The sequence below is a fragment of the Rhinoderma darwinii genome, unplaced genomic scaffold (assembly GCF_050947455.1).
Source record: "Rhinoderma darwinii isolate aRhiDar2 unplaced genomic scaffold, aRhiDar2.hap1 Scaffold_52, whole genome shotgun sequence".
Lineage (NCBI taxonomy): Eukaryota > Metazoa > Chordata > Amphibia > Anura > Rhinodermatidae > Rhinoderma > Rhinoderma darwinii.
In genome coordinates, this window is record NW_027464068.1 from 207496 (window position 1) to 226843 (window position 19348).

General features: G+C 39.3%; 1 protein-coding gene across 1 annotated transcript in view; it reads left to right on the forward strand.

Annotated features, from left to right (window-relative positions):
• LOC142721811 (receptor-type tyrosine-protein phosphatase O-like) overlaps window positions 1–16687 on the forward strand; it is a 66648-nt gene extending 49961 nt beyond the window's left edge. Inside the window, exons 4-6 of the mRNA XM_075848838.1 lie at window positions 892–1044; window positions 14358–14789; window positions 16518–16687. Of these exons, the coding sequence (XP_075704953.1) occupies window positions 892–1044; window positions 14358–14789; window positions 16518–16687 (755 nt within the window). The remainder of the gene's footprint in view (window positions 1–891; window positions 1045–14357; window positions 14790–16517) is intronic.
• The last annotated feature ends 2661 nt before the right edge of the window (window positions 16688–19348 follow it).

Consider the following 19348-nt stretch of genomic DNA (forward strand, 5'->3'; position numbering starts at 1 on the left):
ACCTAACACACCAACTACAAGCCTGGCCCACTCATCTAACACACCAGCTACAAGCCTGGCCTACTCACCTAACACACCAACTACTACCCCGGCCCACCCACCTAACACACTAACCACAAGCCTGGCCCACTCACCTAACACACTAACCACAAGTCTGGCCCACTCACCTAACACACCAACCACAACCCTGGCCCACTCACCTAACATACTAACCACAAGCCTGGCCCACTTACCTAACAGACCAACCACTACCACGGCCCACCCACCTAACACACTAACCACAACGCTGGCCCACTCACCTAACACACCAACCACAAGCCTGGCCCACTTACCTAACACACCTACTACAAGCCTGGCCCACTCACCTAACACACCAACCACAACACTGGCCCACTCACCTAACACACCAACGACAAGTCTGGCCCACTCACCTAACACACCAACCACAACCCTGGTCCACTCACCTAACACACCAACTACAACCCTGTCCCACTCACCTAACATACCAACCACAACGCTGGCCCACTCACCTAACACACCAACTACAAGCCTGGACCAGCGACACAGCACCCTCACAACTAACCATGTTTGGGATAGTGGAACAGAGTCTACCTCAATGATGTGAGCGGTGGTTGTCAGACACCTCCATTCCAATCTGTTTCCCTTGACGGATGGTGTCAGGAACAGTTTGCTGCTCCACCGATCTCTATGGTCAGCGGAGCACTCCCACAATGCCCACGCAGTAATGTATGTAAGTGGGAATAGCTATAGATCTGTATTCTGGAACTGAACAATACCCAAGGTTTACATATTTCTATTCTGTTGGTGGGCAGGTTCTTCACACTCTTTATGGAGGAAACTAAAATATTGTCTCTATTTTGTAATTAACAGATTTCTTCAAAGGCAAAACTGTGTTTAATCACTGGCTGCCTGGAACCTGTTACCGGGACGTCACCTTCCAGCTTGTGTCTGAAGCCTCCTTTAATAAAAGCACCTTAGTTGAAAGCAGTGGAATTGGGCACACGCCACAGCAACACCGGACCGGTGAGATGCCAAATTCACAATCCAGATTCCCTTACTTCATGTTTATTTTATATTTATCATTGAAAGCATCAGAGTGCTATGCTACACTTCACCACACATTATATACTATACACCTGACTATATAACGAACCCTAACAAACGATACTGTATAACATTATATACTACTATCCTACACCGCCCTATATAACATTATATACTACACTGTCCTATACTATATAACATTATATACTACACTACCCTATACTATATAACATTATATACTACACTACCCTATACTATATAACATTATATACTACTATCCTACACTACTCTATACTATATAACATTATATACTACTATCCTACACTACCCTATACTATATAACATTATATACTACACTACCCTACACTACCCTATACTATATAACATTATATACTACTATCCTACACTAACCTATACTATATAACATTATATACTACACTACCCTATACTATATAACATTATATACTACACTACCCTATACTATATAACATTATATACTACACTACCCTATACTATATAACATTATATACTACACTACCCTATACTATATAACATTATATACTACACTACCCTATACTATATAACATTATATACTACTATCCTACACTACTCTATACTATATAACATTATATACTACTATCCTACACTACCCTATACTATATAACATTATATACTACTATCCTACACTAACCTATACTATATAACATTATATACTACACTACCCTATACTATATAACATTATATACTACTATCCTACACTACCCTATACTATATAACATTATATACTACTATCCTACACTACCCTATACTGTACAACATTGTATACTACACTTCACCACACATTATATACTATACACCTGACTATATAACTAACCCTAACAAACTATACTGTATAACATTATATACTACTATCCTACACCGCCCTATATAACATTATATACTACACTGTCCTATACTATATAACATTATATACTACACTACCCTATACTATATAACATTATATACTACACTACCCTATACTATATAACATTATATACTACTATCCTACACTACTCTATACTATATAACATTATATACTACTATCCTACACTACCCTATACTGTATAACATTATATACTACACTACCCTATACTATATAACATTATATACTACTATCCTACACTACTCTATACTATATAACATTATATACTACTATCCTACACTAACCTATACTATATAACATTATATACTACACTACCCTATACTATATAACATTATATACTACACTACCCTATACTATATAACATTATATACTACACTACCCTATACTATATAACATTATATACTACTATCCTACACTACCCTATACTATATAACATTATATACTACACTACCCTATACTATATAACATTATATACTACTATCCTACACTACCCTATACTATATAACATTATATACTACTATCCTACACTACCCTATACTATATAACATTATATACTACTATCCTACACTAACCTATACTATATAACATTATATACTACACTACCCTATACTATATAACATTATATACTACTATCCTACACTACCCTATACTGTACAACATTGTATACTACACTTCACCACACATTATATACTATACACCTGACTATATAACGAACCCTAACAAACGATACTGTATAACATTATATACTACTATCCTACACCGCCCTATATAACATTATATACTACACTGTCCTATACTATATAACATTATATACTACACTACCCTATACTATATAACATTATATACTACACTACCCTATACTATATAACATTATATACTACTATCCTACACTACTCTATACTATATAACATTATATACTACTATCCTACACTACCCTATACTATATAACATTATATACTACTATCCTACACTACCCTATACTATATAACATTATATACTACTATCCTACACTACCCTATACTGTACAACATTGTATACTACACTTCACCACACATTATATACTATATACCTGACTATATAACTAACCCTAACAAACTATACTATATTATATTATATACTACTATCCTACACCGCCCTATATAACATTATATACTACACTACCCTATACTATATAACATTATATACTACACTACCCTATACTATATAACATTATATACTACTATCCTACACTACCCTATACTATATAACATTATATACTACTATCCTACACTACCCTATACTATATAACATTATATACTACTATCCTACACTAACCTATACTATATAACATTATATACTACACTACCCTATACTATATAACATTATATACTACTATCCTACACTAACCTATACTATATAACATTATATCCTACACTACCCTATACTATATAACATTATATACTACTATCCTACACTACCCTATACTGTACAACATTGTATACTACACTTCACCACACATTATATACTATACACCTGACTATATAACGAACCTTAACAAACGATACTGTATAACATTATATACTACTATCCTACACCGCCCTATATAACATTATATACTACACTGTCCTATACTATATAACATTATATACTACACTACCCTATACTATATAACATTATATACTACTATCCTACACTACTCTATACTATATAACATTATATACTACACTACCCTATACTATATAACATTATATACTACTATCCTACACTACTCTATACTATATAACATTATATACTACTATCCTACACTGCCCTATACTATATACCATTATATACTACACTACCCTATACTATATAACATTATATACTACTATCCTACACTACTCTATACTATATAACATTATATACTACTATCCTACACTACCCTATACTATATAACATTATATACTACTATCCTACACTACCCTATACTATATAACATTATATACTACTATCCTACACTACCCTATACTATATAACATTATATACTACTATCCTACACTAACCTATACTATATAACATTATATACTACTATCCTACACTACTCTATACTATATAACATTATATACTACTATCCTACACTACCCTATACTATATAACATTATATACTACTATCCTACACTACCCTATACTATATAACATTATATACTACTATCCTACACTAACCTATACTATATAACATTGTATACTACACTTCACCACACATTATATACTATATACCTGACTATATAACTAACCCTAACAAACTATACTATATTATATTATATACTACTATCCTACACTACCCTATATAACATTATATACTACACTACCCTATACTATATAACATTATATACAACACTACCCTATACTATATAACATTATATACAACACTACCCTATACTATATAACATTATATACTACTATCCTACACTACCCTATACTATATAACATTATATACAAATGTCAGGGTAAAACTTCCTTTTTTCCCTGTTTTCTCACACCAAATGAACAACTTTGTAAATTGAAAACTGAGAGCATGCATGCATGTAGAAAATATACCACGAGACAAGTTGGTATAGATCCTACCTCCGTCGAGTAGGAAGTGAACTGAACTTTTTATTGAACAAAAGAAAGAAACACACGTTCCCTCCCTAGAGAAGTGGGACGTGCTTAAGCTCCATTGGCTCCTCAGCTGTAAGTTCTTCTGTACACTCCTCTTGCATTCCAGGGGCGGTGTCTCCATAGGCGTGCCCCTGATACATGGTCCATTTAGTTACATTCCAGTTCTTTGTGTAATATACTGATATATATACATGTATATGTAAGGATAATATTTTTGCAGACAATATACATGGTAATGATCCCTGACAGTCCCCCCTATAAAATTTTATTATACTATCCCTGAGTCTTACCTAGCAACCTACCACTGACCACTCGGACCAGGTGGGTAGGGGTTTTGATTTCTTCACCAGCTTGAGACGAGCTACTCCTTATGAGTAACCCCCCTTTTTACCTGGACTTCCAAGGTTTCGGAGTGGTCCTAACTTTCCCTATTCTCCTCAGGATGCAGGATGGTTGTCTTGGTATAATCTACAAACAGCTGCTGGTTGTAATATATATAACTAATCCAGTCTACATTTTATTAATGGTAATAATTGTCGCACTTTCACTTACTGTCCTAATGGGACTTTTACCCCTGCAGATATAACAGGTCATAGGCAGCATCTTCCCCAAACCTAAAGACACCTGGGTAACATTACCTCCGGGCTGTCATTGCTGCCATGTACTTCTTACATATGAGTGACAACAACCAGTGACCTTCACCTCACACCTCCACATAAAACTCCTCAGATTGTAATTTGCAGCACCGTGGCATATTTACACACATTATAATTATAAACCTCAGACAATATAAACAATAGGGCCTCAACTAATAATATAATGCCATCACCAATCTCATGCTATCACCCTCAAGTGTTGGGTCCCATCAGTTCATTGCCAGTCCTGTACATCATCGTCCTCTTCTTCTCCTGTCTTCTGTGGAGTCAGACTGCACAGTGGTGTCCAGTGGGGGGGTTTATTACTATCCTCCACCTGGTCACTTACTTATTAAAACACTTGATACTGCTGACTGATTCACTCAGGTCTTTGGTCTTTACTTTGATCTTCGCTGATGTCATCAGGACTTGGTTTGGTCCTTCTCATCTGTCAGACACCGTCTCTCTTAGTATACGTCACCGGGCTGTACACAGCACCTCATACTTTGAGCCTGGGGTGAGTTCCCACGTAGACGGATTAGTGGAGTTTTATTGTTACTACCACAAACCCTCCGTATCTATCCTCTTCCTCTGGCAAGTTACTTGACTGCACGGCTGCTTAGAATTGTGACACTGCCGTCAGTTCATGATAAACGCGTTGTACTGGCTCAGGCTGCGCCTGCCGCATCTCAGTGATGGAGTTCATCATATTAAAAGTCTTCTAGTTCATGTTTACTGGTACTTGCCGGGGACCCCCAACCCTTGTCAATTGTTAAAATAAATACTAATCTGGTGATAACATCATCCGCATACACTATAAACGTTGTTCTAAGTACATACAATAATAATGACAGGCCCTTAAACCACATCAAACACCTTTATATAAGAAAAACTTCTCTGTTCCACTGGACAGGGTACCTAGAAGATGTGTAATTATTGGGTACATTATATTTGCACTTGGTGTTTACACTTTCCAGCAGGATTTATACCTTATTCTCAGCTGATTACCTGGAACATCTCCTATTCACAGAAATATACACAGATTCCACATGTTTATCTGACAAGTGTCTCAAACCAATTTTTCTCCCCCTACTCTGGTTCGATCTACCTGGGAAGGCCTCTCAAGGTCTGTTCTCTTTGTGGGAGGCGGGTATGATAAGGTTGGCACCGGTCTGCCAGGACTGTTCTGTAGGCAAATTAAACAGCTCTAACAGAATTTAGCAGCATCAGCTGTAAAGCCCGGGACATACCAATTAGATCTTACCACATCGATCCTTGCAGTTTTGGGGCATATGTGAGGTCATACACCATCAAGTGCCATCAAGAGTGCCTTGGGTGGTACCGGTTTACCTTCCTTTATCCGTCCACATTCTGTCAGAATCTGGTTCTCACGCCTTCCGCTCCCAGTTGGACACTTCCTGTGGAGAACAAGCTTTTCATTGTATAATCAGTAATTGATCTTAATCAGATAATTAATTTGAAGAAAAACATTAACAAATAACATCTTTACATTAAACGTTCACATTGAGCAGTAACTAGAAGTGATACATGCAAACTCATTTTACTTCTTTATATATATCTATACATACACATATACACTGCACAGAATTCTCTGCTCTAAAATTTTCCTTTCACAACAAAAATATTTTCAAATGGGAATCTACTTGCACCAAGAAGTAATCATTTACACAAACATAATACTGACGCCTCCAATAGTCCAATGCTAAGGCTGGTCCAGAACTTTACATAAAACTTAACCTCAGTATTTAATATTCCCACAACACTTCTTGAAGATCGTTATTAAACAAACTAACTTTGGGACAACATCTGCAGAACTGCTGACATCTTATCATTGTACAAATACCAGCTCAATACTTGGGATAACATTGTTCCCCTGTCACTACACACAACGTCTGCAGTGGGGAAGATACTGGCCGGGCTTCAGGCCCCCCTGAGAACAGGTCTACACATACGAGCACATTGTCATACACTTCTACCTCGGGTAGTTGTATGTTTTGCAGTGGAGAAGATACAGGCCGGGCTTCAGGACCCCCTGAGAACAGGTCTACACATACGAGCACATTGTCATACACTTCTACCTCGGGTTGTTGTATGTTCTGCAGTGGGGAAGATACAGGTCGGGCTTCAGGCCTCCCTGAGAACAGGTCTACACACACGAGCACATTGTCATACACTTCTACCTCGGGTAGTTGTATGTTCTGCAGTGGGGAAGATACCGGCCGGGCTTCAGGCCCCCCTGAGAACAGGTCTAGACACACGAGCACATTGTCATATACTTCTACCTCGGGTAGTTGTATGTTCTGCAGTCGCTGGGACGGGTAATCTGGTCGGGCTGCACTTTTCACAGGTACCTTTGCTGTTTTACCTATGTCATGCCGTGCGCACATCATGCCGGCTGCTACAAACCTAGTGGTGGCATTAGTGTATCCAGGGACAAGACAATTTACTGATACTGGCTGAACATTCTCTTGTTATCAGTTCTGTCTTCTCTTGCTCTCTCGATTGGCTTACCTGATGATCCAATAAAGTTCCTACTACCAATGGGCCCCTAATTGTGGGCGATGCCAAAAGGGTACCTAGAGTCAGTGTAAATGTCGGCCGTGTTACCTTATGCCAGGTTACAGCCTCAGCGAGCACCTCCAGCTCCGCTCCTTGAGATGAATGAGAAGGTGAGAGTGGTTTCCGGATAATTTACCTGGTGCCTCGTATCCTGTCTTGTACATACTGTATATGATCAAGTATTTCTACATTACAAATTTACATTAAAAACCCGTCACATATAGATAGAACATTTCAAAGGGGGGCGTCTTCATTCTCAAAAATAAAAACAAATGTTATACACTTCTCCACACTCATCCGATAATCCAGAACACTTTGAGAATCTCACTTTTATCAGGTTCTGTAAATACTGGATTAATACAAAAACAAATACAAATTACTAAAATCTTTACATAAAATTAACAATGTTCAGATAATTTTCACCTCCTTCCCTCCTAAATCTGTAAAGACTCATCTGTGAGTGACCTCGACCTCTTGTGTAAATTTGCTGGATTTGATGGTCTCTTACACATTTTGTAGATCTCCTGGAAGCAAATTCATTAATTTAAAACAAACCAAAATTGTACCTGATCAGTCCCTTCACCATTCCCCCCTTTGTGGACTCTGTGAAAGTAATGTAGCAGGGTTCAAAACTACATCTCAACATAATAAGGTCGGGCACTCTATCTGAGGGGCACTATCTGGTAATATTAATTACTGCAACCAATAAACTATACATAAGAATAGGGAACAGTGGGGGCACATACATCATCAAGACGCCGTGTCTCACAATATCTGTAGTTTAATACATCTGAATTAACATCAAAACACATTAAATCTTATCACATCATAACACATAAATATGCAGCGTAACTTTCATCAACAACAGCGCATGCGCAAAGATAAGAAACTTTCCTGTACACAGAAAAAAGAAACTGATTTTAACCCCGTACACAAAACACTTAATTTTTGTTTTTAGACATTACTGCTGTTAAAAATAAGAGCATACAATATAGATCTGAAATCAGTGCTATATTGTAACCCCTTGTCTCATCCGTCCACGCCCTGTATACCAGTCGGTCTTCTTTTCACACTGCACACATCACACAGCCCCCCTCCCCCACACCATCGCATTTTACAGGAGGGGGTCACACACTCACACCTCACAGCTTCTATTCTCACAATCTTAACAATTTTAATGCCGGCAAAACAACGTACCTATCTGCAGTCATTCATCACACTATTGTATAGGAATTATCTACGTTCAAAACATCAACCACACATAATCTGTAACAGTGTCCAATCTGTCGGCCACCATCTCTATATTATGATGAAGTGTCTTCTCACCAGTGCACAGCGTGCAGGACGGAATCTAGAATAGAAGAAACACTGCAGCATATGTTACTGAGGGAAATGACAAAATTAACAAGGCTATAATTTCATACTGATTTGGTTGGACCGGGCGTGACCTCATCAGGAGTGGGGGGGGCAGCCTCTCCCACAGGAAGCACATTGCTCAGCTGTGAGGGGGGTTTTGCTGCCCACAATGAGGACACACTCAACATGAGGGACGGCCGCCATTACAGGGCGGCGGCTGCTCCTGTGGTTTCTAATACATATAACATACAATGCCTTTCTTATTTCCAACTTCCATTCGCGTCACCAAATCATACGAATAGGATCGTCCGGGTACGGGTGATCCTGATGGTTTGAATATGGACCGTAAACCATCCATTCTAACAGTCTATATTATACACGTAATTTATATAACAATTTTCGGTCTGCAACTCTCTAGGTCTAGCCGGAAATATTACAATTTCGCAGTCTGCAACTCTCTCTAGGTCTCGCCGAAATATTACAATCTTTCAGTCTGCAATTTTATTAAATCTCGCTGGAATATTACAATCTCCAGTCTGCAATATTATTAAATCTCGCTGGAATATTACAATCTCCCAGTCTGCAACTCACAGGTCTTGCTGGAAAATTACTCACGACTTATCATGCCCCTGTATAAAACAGGTTATATTTCCTATCTAGTCCCTAATTACCCAGAGGATGGTTAGTCGGGCGCGACTAATTTCTTACGGGTTCGTGACCACACAGCGGGGATGTTGCCTCTGTCGCCTGAGATAATCGAGCCAGTCGACCAGGGTTCTACAGATTCCCACAAGACCGTCCACTAACACAGATAAGTCGAAGATTAATAAAATCAACTGACTTGCCGTGTTATTGTGGAGGTGATCAGGCTCCTTCGGTGGGCAGTCCTGGGTCGTCTGTTTCACCCTGTGATTGTCGGCTGTCCGGATTCCAGAATCCCCTCAAGTGTGGCCCCACGCTTGGTGCCAAAATGTCAGGGTAAAACTTCCTTTTTTCCCTGTTATCTCACACCGAATAACCACCTCTGTAAATTGAAAACTGAGAGCATGCATGCATGTAGAAAATATACCACGAGACAAGTTGGTATAGATCCTACCTCCATCGAGTAGGAAGTGAACTGAACATTTTTATTGAACAAAGAAAGAAACACAAAACTCCTTCCTAGAGATGTGGGACGTGCTCAAGCCCCATTGGCTCCTCAGCTGTAAGTTCTTCTGTACACTCCTCTTGCATTCCAGGGGCGGTGTCTCCATAGGCGTGCCCCTGATACATGGTCCATTTTGTTACATTCCAGCTCTTTATGTAATATACTGATATATACATACATACAGTGAAGGAAATAAGTATTTGATCCCTTGCTGATTTTGTAAGTTTGCCCACTGTCAAAGACATGAAAAGTCTAGAATTTTTAGGATAGGTTAATTTTACCAGTGAGAGATAGATTATATTTAAAAAAAAACAGAAAATCACATTGTCAAAATTATATATATATTTATTTTCATTGTGCACAGAGAAATAAGTATTTGATCCCCTACCAACCATTAAGAGTTCAGCCTCCTCCAGACCAGTTACATGCTCCAAATCAACTTGGTGCCTGCATTAAAGACAGCTTTCTTACATGGTCACCTGTATAAAAGACTCCTGTCCACAGACTCAATTAATCAGTCTGACTCTAACCTCTTCAACATGGGCAAGACCAAAGAGCTTTCTAAGGATGTCAGGGACAAGATCATAGACCTGCACAAGGCTGGAATGGGCTACAAAACCATAAGTAAGATGCTGGGTGAGAAGGAGACAACTGTTGGTGCAATAGTAAGAAAATGGAAGACATACAAAATGACTGTCAATCGACATCGATCTGGGGCTCCATGCAAAATCTCACCTCGTGGGGTATCCTTGATCCTGAGGAAGGTGAGAGCTCAGCCAAAAATGACACGGGGGGAACTTGTTAATGATCTCAAGGCAGCTGGGACCACAGTCACCAAGAAAACCATTGGTAACACATTACGCCGTAATGGATTAAAATCCTGCAGTGCCCGCAAGGTCCCCCTGCTCAAGAAGGCACATGTACAGGCCCGTCTGAAGTTTGCAAATGAACATCTGGATGATTCTGAGAGTGATTGGGAGAAGGTGCTGTGGTCAGATGAGACTAAATCTGAGCTCTTTGGCATTAACTCAACTCGCCGTGTTTGGAGGAAGAGAAATGCTGCCTATGACCCAAAGAACACTGTCCCCACTGTCAAGCATGGAGGTGGAAACATTATGTTTTGGGGGTGTTTCTCTGCTAAGGGCACAGGACTACTTCACCGCATCAATGGGACAATGGATGGAGCCATGTACCGTCAAATCCTGAGTGACAACCTCCTTCCCTCCACCAGGACATTAAAAATGGCTCGTGGCTGGGTCTTCCAGCACGACAATGACCCGAAACATACAGCCAAGGCAACAAAGGAGTGGCTCAAAAAGAAGCACATTAAGGTCATGGAGTGGCCTAGCCAGTCTTCAGACCTTAATCCCATCGAAAACTTATGGAGAGAGCTGAAGATTCGAGTTGCCAAGCGACAGCCTCGAAATCTTAATGATTTACAGATGATCTACAAAGAGGAGTGGGACAAAATTCCATCTAACATGTGTGCAAACCTCAGCATCAACTACAAAAAACGTCTGACTGCTGTGCTTGCCAAAAAGGGTTTTGCCACCAAGTATTAAGTCTTGTTTTCTGAAGGGATCAAATACTTATTTCTCATGCACAATGCAAATAAATATATATAATTTTGATAATGTGATTATTTTTATTTTTTTTAATATAATCTTACTCTCACTGGTAAAATTAACCTATCCTAAAAATTCTAGACTGTTCATGGCTTTGACAGTGGGCAAACTTACAAAATCAGCAAGGGATCAAATACTTATTTCCTTCACTGTATATATGTAAGGATAATATTTTTGCAAACAATATACATGGTAATGATCCCTGACACTACTATCCTACACTACCCTATACTATATAACATTATATACTACTATCCTACACTACCCTATACTATATAACATTATATACTACTATCCTACACTACCCTATACTGTACAACATTGTATACTACACTTCACCACACATTATATACTATACACCTGACTATATAACTAACCCTAACAAACTATACTGTATAACATTATATACTACTGTCATGGGGTTCGTTAGGTTAATGCACGAGCAACAAAGCCAGTGACGACAGGGCAACTCCAACAGGGTTTATTGTATCCAATGTTGACAGAACAAGTCACGTTCAATGCAGGAACAACACACAGTCCACAAAATAAGGTGATCACAGGAACATCTTCAAAGCGCCGGCCTCAGCTTCAGCTCTCCTGAAGGTCTAAATCCAGAAGATCTCCATCCTCCCCAGGACAAGCCCTTATATCCCCTTGGCAGTTTCACTGTCTGTAAGTGAGTTGTGGTCCTTTGTGCTGTCATGTGTATTGCCACAGCCGGGATGAGGACACAATGGGGAAGATAATTGGATCTACCTTGTTTGCTGGTCTACACCTGAGCTGAATATAACTGTGGTGCCTCCTGATGACCCCCCGTGGGGACTGGACAATGAGAACACTTTATGTCTTGTGGACTTCACCTCTGACCCGTCTGATTGTCCATAGGCTGGAGACACGACCTGTGGTACTTCATTACAGAGTCATTCCTCTCTGCTGAGGACTCACAATAAACCACACATAATGCACCATCACAACCACTATCCTACACTACCCTATATAACATTATATACTACACTACCCTATACTATATAACATTATATACTACTATCCTACACTGCCCTATACTATATACCATTATATACTTCTATCCTACACTACCCTATACTATATATCATTATATACTACTATCCTACACAGCCCTATACTATATACCATTATATACTTCTATCCTACACTAACCTATACTATATACCATTATATACTTCTATCCTACACTACCCTATACTATATATCATTATATACTACTATCCTACACTGCCCTATACTATATACCATTATATACTTCTATCCTACACTGCCCTATACTATATACCATTATATACTTCTATCCTACACTACCCTATACTATATATCATTATATACTACTATCCTACACAGCCCTATACTATATAACATTATATACTACACTACCATATACTATATAACATTATACACTAAACTACCCTATACTATATAACATTATACACTACTATCCTATACTACCCTTTACTATATATCATTATATACTACTATCCTACACTGCCCTATACTATATATCATTATATACTACTATCCTACACTGCCCTATGCTATATAACATTATATACTACACTACCCTATACTATATAACATTATACACTACACTACCCTATACTATATAACATTATACACTACACTACCATATACTATATAACATTATACACTACACTACCCTATACTATATAACATTATACACTACACTACCATATACTATATAACATTATACACTAAACTACCCTATACTATATACCATTATATACTACTATCCTATACTACCCTTTACTATATATCATTATATACTACTATCCTACACTGCCCTATACTATATATCATTATATACTACTATCCTACACTGCCCTATGCTATATAACATTATATACTACACTACCCTATACTATATAACATTATACACTACACTACCCTATACTATATAACATTATACACTAAACTACCCTATACTATATAACAAATGAAAGAATAAAGTAACGTTAAAACCAAGCACACCATTGTTTTTCTTGTGAAATTCTCGATAAGTTTGATGTGTCACATGACCCTCTTCCCATTGGAAAAACTAAAGTTGGATAAAAAATGGCCGACTTCAAAATGGCCGCCATGGTCAACACCCTGCTTGAAAAGTTTCCCCCCTCCCATATACTAATGTGCCACAAACAGGAAGTTAATATCACCAACCATTCCCATTTTATTTAGGTGTATCCATATAAATGGCCCACCCTGTATATATATATATATATATATATATATGTGTGTGTTTATATATGTGTATATATGTGTGTATATATATGTCACCCTGTAGTATATTCGTAGTTGGATATTAGATCCATACTTTACAGCAGAATATATTAGCTGAGTGAATATCCTTTTTTCTTCAGCTCCTTTTCCTCCTAGAATCATCTCCATACAAATTCTACAGCTGAACGAGAGCCGCGTGGAGGAATCGCCCGGAGGTTCTTCTCTATCTGGATATCCTGGATCTGATCCAGTCTCAGAGAAAGAAGAGATGCTGGAAGATCAGTTTGAGAGCTCGGCAGTCGCTTCATCCCATAACTGGAGTGATTATAAACCTTCAGACGTAGTAACCACGTCAGGACCCGACTGGTGGCTGAACGAGACTGTGACGGCCGACACCGAGGGCTTCATAAATGAGATTCCACCCAACCAAGACAATCAAAGCCTCACAACCTCCTCACCTGGAGCCGACCAATCCCAACCTGCTCTTCCCAAATATAAACTTCTAGCCACCTGGTTTCCTCCACAACCACCAACCGCCTTTGATGGTTTCAATATCTACATCCAGAGAGATGGTTCGTATCAGATCTCAATGTCTAGGTTTCTACTTTACACAGTGTAGACTATTTCAAGACAGAAAGCCGATTGTATCATTTATAAATATAATAAAAGTAATACACAAAGTAATACACATAGTATCCTGGTGTCATATATATATATATATACATACATAGTAACATAGTAATATACATAGTATCCTGGTGTCATATATACATACATACATAGTAACATAGTAATATACATAGTATCCTGGTGTCATATATACATACATACATAGTAACATAGTAATATACATAGTATCCTGGTGTCATATATACATACATACATACATAGTAACATAGTAATACACATAGTATCCTGGTGTCATATATATATATACTTACATAGTAATACACATAGTACCCTGGTGTCATATATATATATACATACATAGTAACATAGTAATACACATAGTATCCTGGTGTCATATATATATATATACATAGTAACATAGTAATACACATAGTATCCTGGTGTCATATATATATATACTTACATAGTAACATAGTAATATACATAGTATCCTGGTGTCATATATATATATACATACATAGTAACATAGTAATATACATAGTATCCTGGTGTCATATATATATATACATACATACATAGTAACATAGTAATACACATAGTATCCTGGTGTCATATATATACATACATAGTAACATAGTAATACACATAGTATCCTGGTGTCATATATATACATACATAGTAACATAGTAATACACATAGTATCCTGGTGTCATATATATATATATACATAGTAACATAGTAATACACATAGTATCCTGGTGTCATATATACATACATACATAGTAACATAGTAATACACATAGTATCCTGGTGTCATATATATACATACATAGTAACATAGTAATACACATAGTATCCTGGTGTCATATATATACATACATAGTAACATAGTAATACACATAGTATCCTGGTGTCATATATATATATATACATAGTAACATAGTAATACACATAGTATCCTGGTGTCATATATATATATATACATAGTAACATAGTAATACACATAGTATCCTGGTGTCATATATATACATACATAGTAACATAGTAATACACATAGTATCCTGGTGTCATATATATATATATATATACATAGTAACATAGTAATACACATAGTATCCTGGTGTCATATATATATATATACATAGTAACATAGTAATACACATAGTATCCTGGTGTCATATATATATAGTTTGAGGGTTGATAATATCCACGTCCATCTCGTTCTGCCTGTTCTTCTGCAATGATGATGCAGATGAAGCAGAGCTCCTATGAGACATCAGTCTTTTGTCCAAATTTTGGGGGAATAATTCTTTCCCGACTCATAATAAGAAGATTTTCAGAGATGGAGATGATGTTATCGGAGTCTCGTTTGGCTCTTTGGGGGTAAGAAGTTTTTCTGTGTTCGATTCCCCGGCGCTGCGTTTTCCTCAGATCCGTGGACGTCTTCAGGCCATACAAACAGCTGACGAGGTCCTGTCATTGTGTGGGGGGATATGGGGGTGTCCAAAGGAGCGTTTTAGCTTTGTATTCAGAGTCACAATACCGGGGCCCCGGGTAAATAGGGCCATTTCTTTTTTTTCCTCGCTCCTGTTGCTTATAATTTCAGACATCAATCGCGTCATTTCGTCTTCCTCTAATGCAACTTATTATTTCAAATTTCCTTAATCTAGAAAACAGAACAGAATTTTCTACGGTTGATGAGACGACTCACGAATATGTAAAAGAAATAAAGGATCCGGGGAAATACAAGTTAACAATACGGACGTTTAGCTCCTCTGGGTCCTGTCCAATTCGAGAAAGCGACGCGTCCAAAGCCGTGAGTTTTTATATCAGTAAGTGACCTGCTCCACCTGTTCTCATTACTTCTCATTCACCCTGCAGAACCTGGGAGAGATCTGTCTGTCCTGCCGCGTGAGGGTCCGCGCTCTGGAGACCACTAGTCCCTGGCAGTTCAGTGCTCGCCCCTTGGGGACCACGTTTTCCCTCTTTAGTGGGTCAGTCAGCAAGTTGTCTATTCTCTCCCGGCCATCCAGTCGTGTATTGTGCTGTCCCGTGTCCAGGATTTGGTGAGTCCCCACTGCCACCTCCCCCAGGGGATCACCCTACTCCCTCACCAGCTGTAAGGAAAGAGGACTGGCAGATTTCCAGGTGGCACATGGGAGGTGTATTGGGACCTAGTAGCTTCATTTTACCCCTCGGGGTACAGTTTCCCCCCCAGTGAGTGATATGTGTAAAAATAAAGCGAAGTAATTGGCGATCTTCATGTTGCATCTCATTCTGCTTCATCCTCACTCTTCTTATATTGGGCTTTTTGACCCCGTGACCACCACCATAGACTCAAGGGTAACACGTGGAGTTGACTGGACACTGGGAGATGAGTTTCCGCCCCGTCTCTCCCTTCGGTATCAGACACATTTAGGGACAGAAGGACGGTCAGATGTTTGTGTTATAATTAGAATTGAATGGTCTGATACTGTAAGTAAAATTGTGCAGTGAGAGACCCAGGCGACGGCTACCTCACAGTCAGTGGCGTAACTACCGCTATAGCAGCCGTAGCGGCTGCTACAGGGGCCCGCGGCATGAGGGGGCCTGTGTCGCCCGCCGGCACGGGCCCCCACCATGGCCGGAGGCTCCGCTAGCTGCCGCTATGGCTGCTACAGCGCGACGCCACTGAACACTACGGAAGAGCAGGGAGGTATCTCCCCGCTCTGCCATTAAAGGTGTGGTTCCTACATAAGACATGTATCCCGTATCCACAGGATAGGGGATACATGTGTGATCGCTGGCAGCGATAAGGAGAACAGGGGACCGAAAGTCCCCCAATGTTCTCCATCACAAACCTCGGACTACAGGGGGGGCTGTATGGTGTTACCTACAGGGGGGGCTGTATAGTGTTACCTACAGGGGGGGCTGTATGGCGTTACCTACAGGTGGGGGCTGTATGGCGTTACCTACAGGGGGGACTGTATGGCGTTACCTACAGGTGGGGGCTGTATGGCGTTACCTACAGGGGGGACTGTATGGCGTTACCTACAGGTGGGGGCTGTATGGCGTTACCTACAGGGGGGACTGTATGGCGTTACCTACAGGTGGGGGCTGTATGGCGTTACCTACCGGGGGGGCTGTATGGCGTTACCTACGGGGGGGGCTGTATGGCGTTACCTACAGGGGGGGCTGTATGGTGTTACCTACAGGAGGGGCTGTATGGCGTTACCTACAGGGGGGCTGTATAATGTTATCTACAGGGGGGGCTGTATGATGTTATTTGCAGGGAGGGCTATATGATGTTATCTACAGGGAGGGCTATATGATGTTATCTACAGGGAGGGCTGTATGATGTTATCTACAGGGGGGGCTGTATGATATCTACAGGGGGGGCTGTATGGCGTTATCTACAGGGGACTGTATGGCGTTATCTACAGAGGGGGCTGTATGGTGTTAGCTACAGAGGGGGCTGTATGGCGTTATCTACAGAGGGGGCTGTATGGCGTTATCTACCGGGGGGGGGCTGTATGATGTTATGTACAGAGGGGCTGTAAAAAAGGCACTATCTACAAGGGGGGGGGGGTTGTGTGACACCCAGTGGAGGGGGGGGGCAGTCAAAAGTTTGCTATGGGGCCCAGTCTTTCCTAGTTACGCCCCTGCTGATAAGTGATATATGTCTATAGGTCAGATACTGATATGATGAAGCTGATAAGTGATATATGTCTATAGGTCAGATACTGATATGATGAAGCTGATAAGTGATATGTGTCTATAGGTCAGATACTGATATGATGAGGCTGATAAGTGATATATGTCTATAGGTCAGATACTGATATGGTGAAGCTGATAAGTGATATGTGTCTATAGGTCAGATACTGATATGATGAAGCTGATAAGTGATATGTGTCTATAGGTCAGCTACTGATATGATGAAGCTGATAAGTGATATATGTCTATAGGTCAGATACTGATATGATGAAGCTGATAAGTGATATATGTCTATAGGTCAGATACTGATATGATGAGGCTGATAAGTGATATATGTCTATAGGTCAGATACTGATATGAAGCTGATAAGTGATATATGTCTATAGGTCAGATACTGATATGATGAAGCTGATAAGTGATATGTGTCTATAGGTCAGATACTGTTATGATGGAGCTGATAAGTGATATGTGTCTATAGGTCAGATACTGACATGATGAAGCTGATAAGTGATCTGTGTCTATAGGTCAGATACTGATATGATGAAGCTGATAAGTGATATATGTCTATAGGTCAGATACTGATATGATGAAGCTGATAAGTGATATATGTCTATAGGTCAGATACTGATATGATGAAGCTGACTGATAAGTGATATATGTCTATAGGTCAGATACTGATATGATGAAGCTGATAAGTGATATGTGTCTATAGGTCAGATACTGATATGATGAAGCTGATAAGTGATATGTGTCTATTGGTCAGATACTGATATGATGATGATAAGTGATATATGTCTATAGGTCAGAT